This window comes from Lissotriton helveticus, chromosome 2_1 (genome assembly GCF_964261635.1).
Source record: "Lissotriton helveticus chromosome 2_1, aLisHel1.1, whole genome shotgun sequence".
Lineage (NCBI taxonomy): Eukaryota > Metazoa > Chordata > Amphibia > Caudata > Salamandridae > Lissotriton > Lissotriton helveticus.
Genome location: NC_136059.1, coordinates 352845506 through 352866072, shown reverse-complemented (window position 1 = coordinate 352866072; position 20567 = coordinate 352845506). Strand labels below are relative to the sequence as shown.

At 49.0% G+C, this 20567-nt stretch overlaps 1 protein-coding gene across 2 annotated transcripts in view; it reads left to right on the top strand.

Moving 5' to 3' along the window:
- The window catches only part of SLC1A3 (solute carrier family 1 member 3), a 203383-nt gene that overhangs the window by 133514 nt on the left and 49302 nt on the right, over positions 1-20567 (top strand). For both annotated transcript variants that reach the window (XM_078674953.1, XM_078674954.1), the window contains exon 4: positions 7304-7508. In XM_078674953.1, coding sequence (XP_078531079.1) covers positions 7304-7508 — 205 coding nt within the window. The remainder of the gene's footprint in view (positions 1-7303; positions 7509-20567) is intronic.

The window sequence follows — 20567 nt, the reverse complement described above, 5'->3', positions numbered from 1 at the left end:
CGCAGCGGGACCCGCGAAGCGGGTTCCGCAAGTTGTAAAGCAGGTAGAAGGGGTCCAACAAAGTCCTCGACCCTCAGCAACAGTCGGTAACAAGTTCAAAGGTATCCCACGACGGTCAATCCTCACGAGCCTTTTAAGGATTGCAGGCGGGGCGTGGTGGCCAGGGAGAGCGGCCAGGTGACGAGAGGCGCGGTGTGCAGAGGCTTCTGGTATTCGAAGTCCTGTCCCGCACGCTCGCAGCCCTGGACCTACCCACGCAGCACAATCAGGCTCCCCAGTGACTCCGGTGCGCAGCGGGACTCGCGAAGCGGGTTCCGCAAGTTGTAAAGCAGGTAGAAGGGGTCCAACAAAGTCCTCGACCCTCAGCAACAGTCGGTAACAAGTTCAAAGGTATCCCCTAACTAAATCATAAAGGATACGCCACTCCATCTCCCCTCTTTCAAAACAACAATAGACAACACCACACTCAACACCGCATCACAACCCATACCATATCCCAGATGCCACACAATACATCAGTTGGCCAGATCAGTATGAAACGCAGCCAAATGAAAAAACACACCAAAGCGATACAGCAAAGAACATCCCAGATGTGAAAAAATAAAAAAACGGGCAACATACACCCTCACAATGATCCCAACACTAACATCACCAATACAGAAAAACAACAGGTGATTTACACACACACAGGAATGGGTGAGATATGCATGTGCAGTCATCCCAACTACAACACCAAGAAATTAGTGACTTAGCCTCGCGCAGTCATCCCAATAACGAACCACTCTATCAAAAACAGATGACTTAAAGTTCACACAGTCATCCCACACAAAACATCTCAAAGAAAAACAGGTGAGTTAAACTTTGCGCAGTCATCCCACACAAAACATCTCAATGAAAAACAAGTGACTTAAACTTCGCCCAGTCATGCCACACAAAACATCTCAATCAAAGCTGGGATACTTACATTTTGTGCAGTCATCCCAACAACAAACACCTCTATAAAAAACGGGTGACTTAAACTTCACAAAGTCATTCCACACAAAACATTTAAATGAAAAATGGGTGACTTAAACTTTGCGCAGTCATCCCAACAATGAACACGTCTGGACAGGTGACTTTGTGTAGTCATCTCAACTACAACACCAGGAAAGGGGTGACTTGCAAATGTACACACCCACACCAGCAAGAAATGTGTGACTTTCCCCTAAACAGTCATCCTTAACCCCTTGGGTGCTGCCGACGCAGCCCCGCCCAATCTTCAGAACGCCCGCACCGCGGCGGAAAAACCGCCGCGGTTAAGGCGTTAAAAAACAAACAAAGCATTTTAGGAGTATAAGTGAGAATTCCTCAGTTCTGAAACTTGTGCAGCATTTGCACTGCAGATATTTAATAATAATAAATGATAACAATACCAGCATTTGTAAAGCACGAAGCTACCTCAGGCAAGGTATCCTGGCGCTGGGGGCCGTCAGGAGGATTAAGCGAGCTATTGCCCAGAGTCACAAGGTACTGGGCTAACCTTCCACCAGCGCCAGGGATCAAACTATGAGCCCCGTGTTCCAGAGTCAGCCACCCTGGCCGCTGCACCACACCTCTTTGACACTGACACTTTGTAATTTATCACAGGAAACCTCCTATGGATGTGACCGTGACCAAAACCATGACAGCAGACTAGCAGACTAAAGTATGCCAAGTAACCTGGAATGGCATGTATGAAAAGTACCATAAACATTCTAAGATCTCCTGGTGAGCGATCTCTCACCCGAATACTATCAGTATAACACCATTTTGTTTCCTCTTCTAAGCCGACACATTTCTGAGATCCTCCCATCCAAGCAGACACGCAAAACACAACGTGTCTTTTTTCCTTCCAAGGAGACGCGTTGCTGTGATCCACCGCATTACCACACCTGCATCCCAGTTTTTTTCGTTCCCTGCTTTCACCTGTAAAATACATCGATGGATGCAGCCGAAGACACACCTTCGGCTTTACTGCCAGTTGACAATACGGCGGCAAACACATGTGAAGAGCGCTAGGTGGCTTCGGGCATGAACGTGCACCAAATGTTGCTCCGCCACGATCTTCCATGCATAAATCGGGTGACATCATTAACAGTGTTGCAGCACCTTCATGCACCACTACAGCTCGAGCACTGGATTTAAACCAAAACACTGTACGCATTAAGGTAACAGATTTGACCTTTTCCTCTTTTATTTTTAAAAGATGAACCGAGTGCAGGCAAAAACAACCGCACCAAGGCTTGATCATCGGCTCTTTGTCTCCCAGAGAATTGCGCTGCATGGCGCAAGATCGCCACTCCATAGTCTGTGCACCTACGTCTCTTTAGGCTGTCAACAGGCTGAAACAAACTGCTGGGCTGGGTTTTCCCTATAACCACAGCCATCTCCTGTCAAAATCTGCCATAGTCTCCACACCAACACTGGTATATATATCAAAGCACATCAAGTGCCTGGAGAGCGGCTGGATATAAACATCCCACAAACTTCTTAGTTTCTAAGTTTTTTAAATTGAGGCAGACATACACCCTGCCCATAGGCTATCTGATGTGTCTAGACACTGATGGGGCTGCTGGGCTTACTGTATTTTCCTGCATTGTTAGTGTCCTTAAATTTCCTTTAAAGTCTTCTTCTGGTTTCTTCAGGTTACTAGTTCCATGTAATCGTGATTTTCAAAGGCCATTCGTTCAATCAATTGAACACACATAGGTTCTTGTTCACCAAATCATCACCAAAATGTTGTAATACAAATAAAGTTCAAGTGTAGATTAGATAAGATGGTTGATTAAGTAGTTATGATGAAGAGCCCCACCAGGAGCATCCTTCCTGCTGCTCAGCCCATACTCCAACAGATACTCATAGACCTCCAACATTCCACTGCATCACCATGCACCAACATTCCACACCACACTCACACTGGCTGAGCAGCAGGTATAAGACTACATTTGTCTCTCAGTGTCTCCCTGTGCCTCTCAGTGTCTGCCTGTGCCTCTCAGTGTCTGCATGTGCCTCTCAGTGTCTCCCTGTGCCTCTCAGTGTCTGCCTGTGCCTCTCTGTGTCTGACTGTGCCTCTCAGTATCCACCCCTGCCTCCCATTGTCTCCCTGTGCCTCTCAGTGTCTGCCTGTGTTTCTCAGTATCTACCTGTGCCTCTCAGTATTTACCTGTGCCCCCCATTGTCTCCATGTGCCTCTCAGTGACTCCCTGTGCCCCTAACTGTCTCACTGTGTTTCTCAGTATCTACCCGTGCCTCCCAGTGTCTGCCTGTGCCTCCCAGTGTCTGCCCGTGCCTCCCACTGTCTGCCTGTGCCTCTCAGTGACTGCCTATGCCTCCCAGTGTCTGTCTGTGCTCCTCTTTCTGTTTCAGTGTCTCCTTTTATCTATTTGTGCCTCTCAGTGTTTGCCTGTGCCTCTCAGTGTCTGTCTATACCAACCAGTGACTACCTGTGCTTCTCAGGTCTATCTAGGCCTCTCAGCATCGGTCTGGACTTTTCCCAGCTCTTTGTGCCTCCTGGTTGTTCCTGTTTTTCCTAGATCTGCCTCCATTTCCTTTGTTCAGACTTAGCTATTGGTAACCCTGGGTAGAAACCTCTATATGTACCAACTACCTTGGTGATATACATACTCTATGTACATAGTGACAGTTGTGCTGTTTGGTTATGTATGATGGACACTCTGTTTAGCTCCCTAACTAAATATCCGGTAACGAAATGCAGTTAGATTGTGAAATTGTGACTTTGTTATATGCAGGTCTGGGGCCTGTGGCTTGCTCCGAGCACCTTTTTAACATTTTGATTTTTTAAATTTTTACAGGGTTTATCCATCTCATGTAGGAGTAAAAATCTTTTCTAGCAAGTACGCAGAATATCATAATTCAATTATGCCGCTTAAAAGAGTAGTATTAGGGCATTGAGAGATAAATACGTTCCTCTTGATCAGTAATTCTAATATTGAGTTACATTGAATGGAATGTTTAAATGCATACATGTATGCAAGTAAACTTAAGTAAGCAGGCTGTATGCTTTTTAGTGCATTCACCTCATGCAGGGGATTCAAGGACCAGGCTGATTTTTGGACATAAACTCTAGAAACAGGCGCTTAACTGTCTCTTATCTGTTTGCTCCTGGCACTAGAGCCTTTTAAAGAACCAACAGTTATCAAGAGTAGGTGAAATGTCTCTTTGCTAGAAGAAGTGGAATCCCTGGCTGATTCTGCTAAGCTCCTCTGAATTACATGCACAACATTCGGCTTATTCTGTACCAAGGCTCACAGCAGGCACGGGATCCTTGGGTCAATCTGACTGATTAAAATGCCAACCAATCCTGTAGGCTTTTGGCCAGTCAGATTGGCCAAAGCTCCATAAGCCAGAAGACGTACAGAGTGTATGGACCAGTTACTCTCGCCCGTGACCAATTTGTGCATTCTAAGTGTCGCATTTTCAGATAGCCCCCTCTCAACAACCTGTCACAATAAGTGAGATTTGCATACCCTTAGAAATGAAACCAAAAATCACAAAGTGCATTAGCATTTAAGATTGTGCCTCCTCTTCTCAGATGAGGATGGTTGTAACCAGGCCCAACACTACCACTTCATTTGAGCAGTTCTTTCACATTTATGAAGCACTGAAATTCAAGACATTCCCCTTGAGAAGGCATCTCCAAGTAAATAGAATGTACAGCGTCATCCAGAAGAGTTAAGTACAGCTACCAACCTGCCCCTATCTAGAAATAAGGCCTGGTACCACTAACACCTATGGCTGAATATTGCCACCACCTGCAGCCGTCCCACCACAGCCGCCATCAGGATTTTCATGCAGCTACAGTTGCCACCAGGATGTGGAAGGAGAATGTTGGCATGATAGTGTAAGTGGGCTGGTGTCTCTTTTTTAACTGGTAGACCTGCAGGACAAATTAAAACAACACCCTTGTCCTCCTGCTTCTGATTTCTGGGAGCCCATGGTGTTCCCCTTTACAGTGGGTTCTGGGAGTCCCTGATGTTCCCCACTCCAGTGGGTTCTGGGAGTCCCTGATGTTCCCTATTTAAGTGGGCTGAGCATATGAATAGACTAGAGGCACCATGGACACCAACCTCACCCTCAAGGAACATACTTTCAGAAAAACGCAAAGGCGGCCTGGTGCCAGCTCTCTCTTCTAAAGAAAGTCAAATTGTTTCTCCCAGAAAGCGATTTCAGAACTGCTGTTGAAGCCCTCATACTTTTGCATCTGGATGGTCATAATGCACTACTCCTTGACTTCCCACAGCCCACACTGACGCAGGCGTCTCTTCAGCACAGTACAAGGAACCCTGTCTAATTCGCTATTTGTACATACATCAAGTGCAATAATTTAGCAGCGTAGCCATTATACAATCATTAGCATCATGTTCAAATCCAGCTCCTTTAAAATATAGAGAGTGGCTTTCAGGTATCATCAGCGGTACTGAGAGTTAGCTAGACAGGAATCATATTTCTCATAGAGATATTTATACTCAGTAATGAGAGATTCGTGTATGATTTGAATATCAGTATCAACTTTTTTTATAGAACGACATCCTGGTGCATCATTTGGGAGACTTTTAGGGGTTTTCACGAGCAGAAATGTACACGTTCACAAACACAGGTAGTACCAGCAGAGCGGTCTCCCATAGACCGCTGGGGTGATTGATGAGGGTCAAACATTGGGATGTCCTGTGATGTACTATATTATGGCTTGTGTGTGTTGCACTGGTTCTTCTGTGTGTAAAGAGTGTTGTGTGCTCCACTGTGCCATGTGTATGTGAAAGCACTTAGTGGTGACTTGTGGTGGCCTGTCCTTGTGGTGTATGTCTGATGTGTAAGGGTTGGATGTTACATCAACAACAGTTGATTGGTCAGCGGTAGCTGGAACTGAGTAAAGAAATTATCGTAGCTCCTGATGGGCATGTATACTCAAAGGCCACCCTGTAAAAAAGAATCATTTGGTATGTGCACCCATGGCTTCCATTAGTACATAACTGCCCCTCTGGCAGCTGCTACCTGATGCCAGTAGAGCAGTGCTGCCACACAACAGTACAGAGAAAGGAAAGGATGTACTTGAAAAACTTGGCATTCCTTTCCCCCTCGCCCAGGCAGGGATACACCTGGATGTATCAGTGGTGTTGTCTGAGTGAGAGGTGCTCAGTCCTCTCCGCCACGACTGTGGGGTCCTTCATTCCTCCCACCCTCAGTGCCATAGGATGTGAACAACCTAGTTTTAATGTGGCTGACCTTTATCTGCTGAAGTTTGAATTTGTAGTTACTGTAGCTTATTCATTTGAAACAACAGAAAACTTTGGCTTTATTTTGAACTTTTAGAGCATTTTGAGCTTTGGCATTCATTTTGATGGTGACACTTCCTGTGCTATCGTACAATCAAAGGTTGTGTTTCCTTTGATATAGCTTTTGATGAAGCGGGCCAAAGGGAATATCATGTCAATTTCCATACCGTAGCATTTTTGATCAAATGACACCAGAACATGATGCTTATTGCATTCTTTTAGACACCAATGTAGCCCAACCAATGTCCCCAATGGATGATTCCATTGAAAATAAAATCAGATCAAATACATTCGGACGAAGGGGGTTCAAGGGGTGCACTTCACTGCTATCACTACTCTGAGTAGGAAATGAACCATGGGTTTCATTGATAGATTGCTTTCAAACCTCCCACCCTTTCCTTTCAAGTAAGGAACCTTCAGTAGATAGCTTTGTGACAAAAATGCCAAATCCACAATAAGGTCTTCTCAAGCCACTAAATGAATTTCAGAGTTTTAGCGATTGACTATCGAGAACTGGCCCACATGTAGCTTTAATTGACCCTGACATCTGGTGTGTATCAGTCTAGAGGCAATACTAGTCACACAGACACTCATATAAAGCTGGGTGTTGTTTTGGTATTGGCGAGATATGATGTTGTTGCTTCTGAGAGCTAAGGGGTTTCATGGACTGGATTAAAATGACTTAGGACTCCACACCCCATATTGTGAAATAAGAAAAAGTGCAGTTAGCTTCCTCTTCATGTGTATGGAACAGTCAATGTGAATTTAGCTCCACATTAGAACTATGGAACGATTGAGTAAGTTTTAGAAACTGCAATGAGCTCACAGGCGGTTTATTCGTACCTTCGGGCTGAAATACCTGTTTCTCTAGAACCATCAACCCTCCTCGGTTAGCTACAATGTCTCTTTGAGTCGACAGTGATTATATATGAACAATTTGGTGGAACCTCTCTATATTCTACCATTAAAGTTTTTCACTCTTTATTTTGCAGGAATGGCTGCTCTTGACAGCAAAGCCTCAGGCAAAATGGGTCTCCGAGCTGTCGTATACTACATGACAACCACAATCATCGCCGTGTTCATTGGGATAGTTATCGTGATCATTGTTCACCCGGGGAAAGGTACAAAGGAAAACATGCACCGAGAAGGCAAAATCGAACCAGTAACAGCTGCTGATGCTTTCCTCGATTTAATCAGGTATGTCACATCCACACATATGTATTATGCAGCAACCGTGGCAATGCAATATGGTCATGTGTGATCATTTCACAATTATCACAAGGTTTAAGTTATTCGATCACCACGTAAAATGTATCTGGCCACATAAAGGACTAGCAAACCTGACATCCTACCAGCTTCCTGTGAACTAGCTTCAGGATGGAATTTAATTGAAACACTTATGATCTAAAGAACTTTAGAGTCCAAAGCAGCATCAGGGTGTTTACTCCTTTTTCTTCAACCATCTGAACATATCAGGCAAACTAACTATACTACAGCTCAGCTTCCAAAGCCCTCTGCACTTTACCAGATGAGAGCAGATTCTCCCTCCCCCTTTCCTCCCCCCAGCTTGCTTTGACTCCCTCAGTTATTAACTTCTTGTTGCGATCCTTACCCTTCAGTTAAAATAATAGTCTCTATTGCAGTGTCCTGGGTGAGATCATCTTCAATTAAACTAAGGTAGACTATTATTGTGAGTCAAGCACTTGTCTTTTAAATGCTTCCTGTAAATGTTGCTCAAAAAGATCGATTTGTCTCATTTATTTGCAGCTTCATACAGATAATTTAGGAATTCAGCATGTCAGAGCGCTTTACATAGTAATACATTCTGTTCGGGAGAACAGTTATATCCCGGTACACTCGAATTATGCATTAAGGGAGGACCAAATAGTACAGCATGGTTGACTAAATTATTTGTCAGGAAGGGGAAAATTAAGCAGTGCACTGTGGCACAATTTGTGGCACTATTCGTTATTTTGTCAATATAACAGAGAAGATTTGTAGGTGTCCATAACCAAAAACAAACTGTATTGCACACATATTAGTAAAACTAAAGCAATGATGTGATTCAAATGTCATAAGGTTACGTAGAGTAATAGTTTAGCACATAGGAGGAGATAATTAAGTGTCCAAAACTGTAAAAATGAAGCAATATGGACAAAAATAGTACAAGAGACTATCATTAACAGTATTAATGTTACAGGCATTACCCGACTCTGGGTGTCTTTCCCATACCTGCCAACTTACAAAGTAACTTAACCGTGTGAGAAGGGGGAGGGGCCTTGGAGGGGCGTGGCCTCGTGCCGAGAGCTATCTAAGAGGAACTCTGCCCCTCACCAAGTCCCCCACCCCCTCACAAAAACCCCAAAGCAAAGGGTCATGGAACCTGTTGCCAATGTCCTGGGGTGTTTTCATCCTTTAATGGACATCGGCTGCTTACAGCCTCGAAAACGGGCTGGAAATCCACTGTTTACATTGGTTTTCAGTTCGTTTTCTCTGCCACCATGTGATTTCGGCTCCTCACCGGGTGACAGTGTGAAGGGAGCTGAAATCTTGGACACACGGTGGCACCGTGTGAGTTGGCAGGTATGCTTTCATAGGTGGAGGTGCTCTCCTTTAAATGTTTTGTATGATGATATTGTTCTAATAGCTGACGGAGTGTCGTTCCACACTGAGAATTATTCTTTTGGTCCTCTTTTACATTGGAGCTTCGAAGAGAAGCCAGTCCACGCTCAGGGGGTGCCGTGGACATCCAGCAATGATCAGTTTCTAAGCAAGATAGTTAGGTAGTCCTGCTTTTAAGTTGGGTGTTACCAGGAGGGATTGAACTTCTTGTATGTACGCTTTTATACCACTACGTAACCTTTCAAATATTTATGCTGAGTCTAGAATAAATACATTCAGTTTATGTGTAAAGAGGTTTCCCACATCTTTAAAGGTGACGTTTATTTCGAAGGCTCTCAACCTACAGTCTTTATAAGCATGAATCCATGCGTGACTGTGTAGATTCAATTAAAATCGCTGTGTAGATTCAATTAAAAGCGCTGGGATGCTTAAGGGTAACTACGCGCTATACAAAACTGTTCTAATAATAATAATAATAATAAAATGTAGGATTGCATAAGTGTGCTTAATTATGGCTACTGATGTAGGTTTGGATTACAAGTCGCCCTAGCGGGATGTGATATTAATGGTATCCAATACAATTCTACGCCAGGTTCGGAAATGATCAGATACGATAATTACTGATTGTTTTGATTATTTGGGGAATTGTGGGGATTTTGGTGCTTGCTGTACCAAAATCTGCATGTCCCATTAAATACTGGGCATTTTCCCCTTGTTAAATTTCAGCAGGTTTGACGTCTTGAAATGTAATGAAGTGTGCGATCTATAATGCACCTGAAAAATACTGGGATCAACAAACATCCAACTACTTGGATCGCAATTTAATGGACAGTTGTAATTAGTCCCACAGAGAAACATTTCTCTGATTTGTGCCCTGTAGCTGCTGGGAGCTTCATATTGTGTGTTGCATTCTAATCTTGCTAGCTAGGTCTGATAAGGATACATAGGCATTTCTTGTTTTTGAAGTTGGTGTTTTTCCTGATTGACCTGGCTGAGGGTCTGGCTCACTTGGGATGTTGTTTTGAAGGGTCGCCCATCATGGTTGTGGGCTACCCCTTTCAACGCAGGCAACGTGGTGGCTTTTGCATGGTATATGCATGCCAAACTCCATTGAAAACATTGTGTTATACCATGACCTATCTTAGCAAAGTGCTTCCAACTCCCTGGACTCTTGGCTTGCAGCCAAGCTTGGACTTTTGACAGGTAGGGCCCAGCATGGAGCAAGGTCAGTAAGTCTAGGCCCAGCTGAAATGAGCCAGACTCTGCCATCCACCACACTTGGGTCCAGCCCCAGCCTGGCTAGGATAGATTGGAGTTTTTTCCAAACTAATTAGGTGGAGGAAGTGCTAAACTGCTGCTATCAATTTTACATTAATTCACTTTATTTTAATGTAATTAGAAAATCTAAAAGTTTGCAAGGTGACTTATGCTACCCTGAAAATGTGCTGACTAAGCAATAAGTGCCATAGTGGTGAGTGATAGGCTCCAAATGATTAGCATGGCATTAAGCATAATAATTGCAAAGTTCATATTTATACTGTAATTGAAGTTATCTGGTCAGGATAGGCCAGGTTAGAAACACCAGCATTTACATGCTCACGTTTCTTAAATTGCCATCTCTTTTAAACACAGTGACTTTTGACATACATTTGTGTGCCTGAACATCCACGATAACATTCTCTGAATCTGCATTCTTTCATTTCCACTTCATAGGCACACTATCACAACACCTTGAAGGGGGCGTGGCTAAGCACGCAATGGCGGAGGACGAGTTTGGGTAGAGCTCCGTGTTAAGCTCCCCATCCCCGAGCCGATTCTCCTCCAAATTTCACTGTAGCCGCCGGAAATCACGGGCGGACACCCACGGAGCTTGCCCCGACAGTCTGGCAGACCCTCGATCGGAGGCTCCGACGGGCCGATCCCCGACCTGTCCTGCGGTCCTCTTGCGGGACTGGAGGCCCCTTGCCCGGCGGAGTGGTCACGAGAGACCGAGGCCTGGGCCCAGAGCATAGGCCCCAGCTGATAGGCCGCACCGAGCTGTCCGGGTGCCGCCAATAGACTGCAGACGCACTGAGGGCGCCCGCCGGGGGCTCGGCAGCCGCACCGCCCCACCGCAAGGTGCTAGTGACAGGCCCGGCCGCCGGAGGACGGAGGCCCGACATCCCCAACGCGGAGCCCTGCGGAGGGAGAGACCCGGCCGGGATCCCAGCTGACTCGCCGGAAGAGACTGAGGAGCAGGGATTGACCCTGGTGAGCTGCGGGAGTGACGAGAGGACCCCCTCGGGACGCCACACGACACCACCTGGTGAGTCCGAGACCCCCAAGCCGGCGCGAGTGGACCAGCACGGAGGGGCCGCCCCCCGCGCCTGCCGCGGCGGGCCTCTGGCATTGACCGCGAAACGGACGCCCCCCCCCCCCGCTGCAGTGGGGAAGCAAGGGGAAGACATTTGTGGCCAAACCAACCTACGGGCCCCCCTCCACCCCCCCCCCGCTGCGGTGGAGACTGTTCAGGAGGCAGCGGGGCCCGCGTGCTAGGGGGGGCGGGCCAGGCCGGGGTGGCCGGCCAAGCACGCAACACTCGGACCCCCCGGGGCCCCCAGCTGTGGCGGTGCTGCGCCGAGGGAGGGAGGGGACCCGCCTGGCCCCCCCCCTGGGCGCGAGGGCGACAGCCGCGACTGAAGGGATGATCACAGGCAGCCGGACCCACGACCCGGGAGTGGTGTGATCCCGGAGGGGCCACCGGAGCGGCGAACACAGAGACACTGCAGGACGTGCACCCCCGCACATGTCCGGAGGGGTGCGGACCCGCACAGGGACCGGCGGGGCCCCGCCGAGGGGGAAAGCGGATAAACTACTTAACAAAATGGCTGCCGAACAACTGGCCACGAGGCTAGACAGTGTGCTGGCGGCTGTCGAACGTATGGAGCAGTCATTGCAGCAGACCAGAACCTCCCTGGAGTCTAAAATAGACGGAGTTGCCGTGGATCTGACCCTCCTGCGGGACGACCACAGGAAGCTGTCCGACCGGACCAAGGTTCTGGAGGGCGTGGTGAAGGAGATCGAGCCCAAGGTCACCCAGACGGACAAGCAAGTGCAGGATCTCCTGAATAGAGTAGAGTTCCTGGAAGATAGGGCCGAAGATGCGGAAGGGAGGGCGAGACGCAATAACATCCGGCTCGTGGGCGTCCCGGAAAAATGGGAAGGGACTCACCCCGCCCAGCATGTGGAGGACTGGCTCCGGGCCCTGCTGCCTGAGGGCACGCTATCGCCCCACTTTGTTGTGGAACGTGCGCACAGAGTGCCGACCAGAACCTACGCAACCGGCGCGAATCCAAGACCACTGCTCTTCAGGATATTGAACTACAGAGACCGGGACACAGTGCTGCGGGAAACGAGACGCATGGGAGAAATACGCATAGACAATGCCTCGATCATGTTTTTCCCCGACTACACCATCCAGGTGCAACGCCAAAGGCACGACTTCTTGGAGGTTAAGAAGAGGCTACGCACTGCAGGCCTCAAATACTCCTTGCTCTTCCCTGCAAAGCTGAGAGTGGTGGCGGGGGACAACACCTACTTCTTCGGAACCTCCGGGGAGGTCAGCGACTGGCTGGACGGAGGAGTGGATACGGCACCCAGGCACTCCAGGGGAGGCGAGACGAGACCCAGGATGTGGGGCCCACGGCGCCGCCGCATGCACAGACCACAGCAATCTCAGCGGACTGAGGAAGGGTCGCGACACTCTCCCCCGTTGGACCAGATGTTACAGGAACAGCGCGATGCTCTCTGGAGGGTCTCCCAGCTCAGCAATCCGCCATCACAAGACACGAACCTTGGGGAAGGCCAACAGGCACTGCCCAGCGATGAAGATGAGGCCATTTATGGGATCCCGAACTCACAGATCTCCGTAGACCTACCTGACGTCACGCCACAAACATCTGATTTGATCCACTGATCCCACTGGAGGAATCTGTGAATTGCTGTCGGGGAGGGGGAGAGGCGGCAATGGCCAACTGGACGCTGAGGCGCTGCTGACGCCAGACACCGCTGTGGGAACTCTCTTCGCCCCCCCTGCCGGCTGCTTGGACTGTGGACATCTGGAACTGTGAGTACTGCCTCAGTGGCACTGGCGGCCGGGGGGGTGGGTGTTGGCGGGCCGCCACTTGACCCATGTTCATCCTTAAGCACTGTAAAAGGGCTGACGCTACCAACCAGAATATAAGATCCTTAAGTATTGCCCGGCGGTGTCGCCTCTTGAACCCACAAGGAAGTTAAACTACTGAAGAGGCAGGCGCTGGAGACTGGAAGGCAGGAAACAAGGTTTTTATTCTCTCCGGAGGAGAACACAGCAAAACCGACAGCAGGTATCGTTCTGAGGTGCTCTACTCGCATCTCTGAGGCCTGGCCTCTTATACACAAGTTAATCACTTTATTGCATGAAACACATTCTCGTTAATACTTTGATGTACGAAAAGGCATCCTTGGAATCTCCCCTTCAGGTCCGTTCCCACACATAGTTACAGTTGAAGTCCCCACCCCGGTCACAACAGGTGGTGATCATCGCGCAGTTGGATATTCCGCCGATTCACGGAATGTGTGGGGTTCGATCGGATCTCATGGGGTGAGGGCTTTGATCAACTCGGGGGTCCTTTGATGAGGGAAGCTTCCTACTGTACTGGGGGTAATAAACAGTATCCGCAGAGCCAGATGGCGGCCTGGGAGCGGGAAGACAGACGGGCACACAGGAAAAGGGGGTTTGCATCAAAAGGACCTGGGACCATGTAAGAAATGAAAGGGGGGGTGTCGTGCTGGGAACAGGATGGGATTCCGAGGCCGGGCTGCGCTGGAGAGGGGTTTATGACCCGAGACATGTGAGGGCGAGGGGGTTGTCAGCATGCGGGGGATGCCCGTGAGGCTAGGAGAGGGAGAGAGACGCGCTGGTTATCAGGAAAGGGCAGGGAAGCCATGGTGTTCAAAATGGCGGCTGTTTACGCGCACGAAAAGGGTTCGAGAAGAGCAAGAGGGCGCCGATAATGTTGACGGTTTCAGCCTAACTTTCAACAGTCCTCCCTTTTCAACATATCTAGCCAACTTGCTTACTCAATGTCAATTTTCATCAAATTCCTAACCTCGGTATCGTATAATGCTCTCATGTGTTCGTTTCCAAAGTCCACAGTTTTGGGGAAAATACAATTTGCACATAAAGAACACAAAGGTGGCAGACATTGAATTCCTAAGCATAGACCACATATTACGACTACAGGAATCAGGATAATGGCGAGCAGTCTCCAGCCCCAGTTCTTAACGGAGTTCCAGAACCAACCACCAAGCGACCATTCTTCTTGTTCTTGGTGGACTTCCGAAGAGAGTCTGTGAAGATGTTCAATGGCTTTGTACACTGATGGTGAGTTGTCCGGTATATATGTACAACAGCTGGACCCAATAATGCGGCATGCTCCTCCACGGTCCGCCAGAACCACGTCTAGAACAAGGCGGTTCTGGAGAGCCACCAGACGGACCGCTTGGAGCTCGGCAGTGTTGTTAGCAAAGATACCAGCTGTGATGTTCATAGTTGTCTCAACTGCCTGAGTCAGGTGTCGGATGGCACGGCTGTTTGCCATCGGGCCCCAGAGGGGGACGAGTCCTTTCATAGTATCGAGGAACTGTGCTCCTGTTGAGTCGGCTTGTTCAATGTCTTTGGCTCGTTTTTGTCTATGGTGATTCGCTTGGGCCACATAAGTCGGAGGAAGGACGAAGGAGATGAAGCAAGTGCCCCCCCCAGCCTTTGGGGAGCCAGGTGTAGGCCTTGGTGCCGCAGACGAAATACATGTTTGGTGATGACACAAAGGAAGGTGGATCCGTGGAATCCAAAGTTCTGGTAAAGCGGCAGGCGCTGCGACCCACCAGCTGTGTCCCAAGTCCTTCTACGCACATGTGGCCTGTGACGTTGATGACCGACAAGGCCACAGTCAGAGTGGCCGCCGTTCGTTTCCGCAGATAGGAGAAGGTGGGTCTGGTTGGATTGTTGAACACCTGCATTTCGATCCGTTCTTTAGCCGGGATGTCCATTCGGATTGAATCGTTGGAGGTCTGCGGGCAGAAGTGTATCTTCGTTTTGTTTCGTCGGACCCCGTGGGAGAAATGCGTTATGGTTCCGCCTGGGGTGGCATTGTCCTTATAGCTTTCTTGCAGGAGGATCAGCCAAGCAAGGCAGGAGCCGTGAACAGAGAAGGGTGAAGGGATGAATGGTATTGAATGTCCAGTGGCATGGGGCAGCAACCCACAGATCCAGCAGTTGGTGGCATTGGTGGCAAGATTGTGTTGGTGAAGCAGCTGCACGAAAGAGTTATTCCAAAATTCCTTTCGCCTCTCTCTTAGTTGAGGAGAGAGCGAAATTAGATAATGTTCCTTCATGGTTGTAGGCTGAGCAGTGGTTAGGAATGTTTCGCGAGCAGGTGCATGCTCTTCCATAATCCAGAGCGCGGTCATGAGGAGAAAGCAGAAGAGGATTACGATGAAGAGTGCAATTGTCTTTGAGCTATGGAGTCTGTCTGTTCTCGGATTTCTGTAGTGGGTATTTCCTGCTGTCTCCGTCGGCTTCTTATTTGGCGCTTCCATCATCTTCTTATCTGGCGCTTCCATCATCTTCGTTTTCAAGGTGCTCGGTAGTGGGCAGGACCACAGACTTAGTTTAGCTTCTCTTCAGGTAACCCTTGGTAGTTTGGGTCACCATTCTGAGATCCTTTAACCTAGTCCGTGGCCTACTTAGCCAAAGCTCCCTCCTTTCGACGCAGGAAATACCCTTCTCGAGATGGTACAGTGGGATCAGGATGTTCTGAAAGTTCAAGTGTCTCTGTGTCGGGATAGCAGTTCAACGACGGTCGGTCCTTGTTCAGGAGTTCTTCTTGGGTATTGACGATGTCTGTCGTGGCCAGGGCTGAGGAGACCTTTTTGCAGTGATGGGCGTGCAGCCAGTGCTTCTTCCCCTCCACTCGAAGTGCGGTCCGAGTGGTGATCAGCACTTGCCAGGGGCCCGTCCACCGGGGTTCCAGACTCTTTGATCGCTGAAAATTCCGGATCAGCACGAAGTCCCCCGGCTGGATGGCGTGACCCGGACCCCTGGAAGCATCGGGGATGGCCTGCTGCACCTGCTGATGAATGATAGACAGAGTTTCAGTCAATTTATACAGATAATCAGACATTAGGACGTCCGGAACGTCATGAATGGAAGTTGGTTTCGGGGCAGACCAGACGCTCATGGGTCGACCGAAGACAACTTCATAAGGGGTCAAGTGATGTCGGGTGGGGGTAGAGCGCATTGATAGCAATGCCAGTGGGAGGGCGTCGGGCCATTTCAGACCCGTGGTAGCCACTATTTTGGCCTGTTTAAGCTTTAGTGTGGCATTGTGTCGTTCGACAAGCCCAGCAGATTGGGGGTGGAAGACTGCGTGGAATTTCTGTTTAATACCCAACCCATTTAGGATGAGCTGGATAACTTTGGCTATGAAGTGGGGGCCATTATCACTCCATAAAACACGACAGAGGCCATAACGGGGGAAAAACTCCTTTAACAGAACCTTTGCAGTGGCCATAGCGGTGTTGTCACGGGTTGGATATGCTTCCACCCACTTGCTAAATGCGCACACCACAACAAGTACATATTTTAGGCCTTGGCATCTGTCTAGCTGGAGGTAGTCCATCTGCAGGACTTCAAATGGGTGGTTTGGGACCCCAAATCCCCCCCGGGGTACTACAGTTCGTTTCCCGGGGTTGTGTTGCAGGCATATTAAGCATTGTTGGACCAGGCGTTTGGCGGAATCTGGGATCTTATCATTGTGCCAAACCCTGGAGACAAGTTCGATCATGGGGGCTGATCCTATGTGGGCAGGGGAGTGTGCCATGGTCAGTATGGGAATCAAGTATGAATCAGGTAGCAACCATTTGTTCGTGTCTTTTGTCCGCCAGCAGCCTTCATCGTCTTTTAATCCCACCCGTGTCCATTCAGTCAACTCGTGTTGTGTGCTAGCCGTCTGAATGTCCCTGATAGTGTCTCCAACGTCAGTCCATTTTTCCGCTTGTGACCTGGTCACGTACATATGTGTTGTCGTCCTATTTTCAGCTGTCGTTCGGGCGGTGATGTCGGCTAGTGCATTTCCCTGTCCAATAATGTCTGTCACCTTCTTGTGTGCCTGGCATTTGATGACGGCAAGCTTGTTGGGGAGGAGGACAGCTTCGATTAGGGCGGAGACTAGATCCCCGTGCAAAATGGGTGTGCCGTGTGAGGTCAAGAATCCCCTTTCCCTCCAAAGGAGCCCAAAATGGTGAACCACCCCGAAGGCATACTGGCTGTCGGTGTAAATGTTCGTTGTGGTTCCTGTTGCCAGGATGCAGGCTCGTGTCAAAGCAATCAGTTCCGCTGCCTGGGCAGATCGCTGGGTGATGCGGGCTGTCTCTACTACGGTTCGAGCCGTGGTGACTGCATAGGCAGCGGAAGTGGTACCGTCGGAGAGTTTGATGCAAGAACCGTCCACCCACAGCTCCCCGTCGGGGTCAGGGAAAGCCGTGTCTCTGAGATCAACCCTACTCTTGGTTTGTTCGTCCGTAAGAGTCACGCAGTCATGCACGGGGTGCACATTGGGATCGTTCTCTGGCAAGGGTAACAGAGTTGCCGGGTTCAGTGTGGTGCATCTTTTCAGGGTGATATGGGGGGCAAGCAAAGTCAGTTCGTATCCAGTCAGTCGTGCACTCGTCAGATGTTGCGTCTTGGTTTGGTTCAGGAGGGTGTCGACTGCATGGGGTACCAGTACCGTGAGGGACAGTAATGTGTACTGGGTCAATTAACATACGCCCTACGTCCGAATCCGCTTTGGCCCACAGATACGGAGGCAGAGTGTCCAGCAGGGATGCGTCAACGTCGGTGATGGAAAACATGTGTTGGGGAGTGCAATGTCTAAGCAGGACGGGGTTGTCGTAAAGAAACACTCGAACTCCATCTTGAGAACACCTGATCGTCGCTCGGAAGTGTTTCAGTAAGTCAAGTCCCATAATGGCGTCAGGGCTATTGGAGGAGAGCAAGAACGTGGTGTCAGCGGTGTTGTTTTCTACGTCAAAGAGAATCGGGGCAGACAAAGGGTTGGTGGAGGGCGTTCCATCGAAACCTGTCGATGTTATGAGTGAGCCAGACAAGGGTGCCCTTGGAATCAGTCGTTTAGATAACGCACTACGTGTTGCGCCAGTGTCTACCAGAAATGGAGACTTGGTACCCAGGACCTTAGCAGTGACGTAAGGGCCCTGCTGGTCAACATAGAGCTCGACTGGATCCCTCCCTTGCCCTTGGCTGTCCTATGCGAAGTTGTGGGCGTCTTCATAGTCGGATTGTTGATATTGGTTCTGCCTGATCTGTCGTTAGTCGTGTCATTTGGGGGCCCTCGCTGTTGTCCCTTATGTCTTAGTCCATTTGCTACGTCCCTGGGGTCTTTGTTTTTAATCATTTCCAGAAGAACTAGGCACTGGGATTTCCAATGGCCAGTCCCTTTACAGAAAGCACACTGGTTCTCTCTAAGGTCTGTGCGTCCACTGTAGGAATTCATAGTGCGGTCCTGGGGAAATGTAGTCTTAGGGACGTTCGTCTGGTAGTTTCCCCGATATTGGTCTCGTCCTATAGTCACCCCTTGTAGTTTGGCAATCATCACCCTCTCTTTTAAGTCCTTCTTCTTTTTCTCTGTTGCCCTATCGTTTTCATTTTTCTGATGCTCATAATATTGGGCCATTTGGAGAATCGCTGTAGGTTTGGAGGCTGCCCAACTACTCTCGCTGGCCTGTAGTTTCTGGGAGATCTCCGATGACAGGCCCTTAACATAATTCTGGACAAACAGATGGTGTCCGGTTGCAGTGGTCATGTCCTGGCCGCTGTAATCGGAGAACACCGTTTCAAACCGGGAGAAGTATTCCGATACATCCTCCTGGGGTTTCTGGCGACAGGCTGTTACTATCGACCAGTCCACTTTCTTTTCTGGGATCAGGGTTTTTAATTTCTCTACGATTTTATCTGGAAGGTCTAGAATGGATTTCAAAGGCTTTTGTCCTGGTCCCCGTTGTTTATCCAGGTCATTGAGTTGTGACCAGGTTTGTCCAAACAGCTCAAGGTGGTCGACTTTCTGGATTTGCTTCCACACATCAGCTGGTAGACATAACCCGAAGAACAAGTCGATGTCAGCCAGGGTCATAATCGTTGAGCCCAGGGCTGTACCCAATTCAGTATAAAAGGCAGTGGGGTTTTTACGTAGGTCGGGTAGAGATTTCCGGAATGTCAGAATCTCTTGCCGGTCCCATGGCTGGTAGACCCAGTTGTACACTACCCTTCCCTTCGCATCTTGGTTGTTTGCATCATCGTGAGTCCCTGTACCTCGGGGAGGAACCCAGTAAGGGGCAGCCTCTCGTATCGGCATCATGGTGTTAGATTGCTCGGTTGGTGGTTTGGTCACTACGGGGGTCGCGGATTTAGCCCCCGGCTCTCGTTCAGTGAGGTGGCGGAAAACCTCAAGCGTACGCGTAAGGAGGTCCGACACATCACACTCGCCCTCATCCCCGATATCGACCTTCCGGTACAGAGTCGTTAGGCTCCCGGGACCGTTGTCTCGATATCGGTCCTCGTATGCATTCAAGACATGATAACACAGTCGTACGGTAAAATGTCGTCTGTGACTCCCTGTATACGAGCTGAACATATCCGTGATGTACTCTTCATCTTCCTTCCTTTCTACCAGTGTCCTTGCTATTTTGTCGATCCCTGCTCGCTCATCTTTGCTTAGTCTGCTTGTTCTTGCAGGGCCAGCCCCTCGAGTCTCATGGTCGTCTAACGTTGTTGCTGATGCGGTATTTAATACAAGGGGTTCGGCTGGCACAGAGGCCATTGGGGCCGAAGCTGTGGCGGTACTTTCGTTTGTACCTGGGGGTGGCGCGTGCTGCGCTAAGGGTTGGGAAGGGGCATATGGAGGGGGCATGTAGATGATAGGAGGACCTAACAGCAGATCCTCGTTGGCTCGTTGTTTCGAGGGTAAATCAGGGTAGAGCATGGAGGGAGTTCTAACCGGACACTGGCTTGGTGTTTCCATTTCTAGTTTCTGTTTAGCTTTCTCTCTTTCCTTTATCTCTTTTTCTAGTTTCTGGGCAGCTAGGTGGGCTGCTTTTCGCAGCTCTTTTTCCAACCTACTCTCAGTTTTCTTTTTACGTTGTTCAGTTTCTTTGCGCCACATGCCGAAACTGTCAAGCATAGTGGGTGTTGTCTTGTTTTTACCCAGGGCTGTTTCTAGCGTTTTTATTTTATCATCATCGAAGGATCCTATCAGGGGCCACTGACTTTCTTGACCCTTTTTCGTATATTTATGCCATAGTTTACTATAGGCTATAGCGGTCAATCCATGCTTCATGAACATGTCCTTATTAGGGGTGCCTTCCAGTGGGGCTGGATGGTCCATCTCTAATAAGCGGTCCGGGCTAAACAGGCTACTAATCAGTGGGGAGAAGACAGACATGACGGCTCGTAATGAGGGACTAAAAAGTCAGCACTGCCTATCTTATCACTAGGTGCAAAGACTGGACAGAATATTTCTATTCTACGTTGTTTGCAGGCAG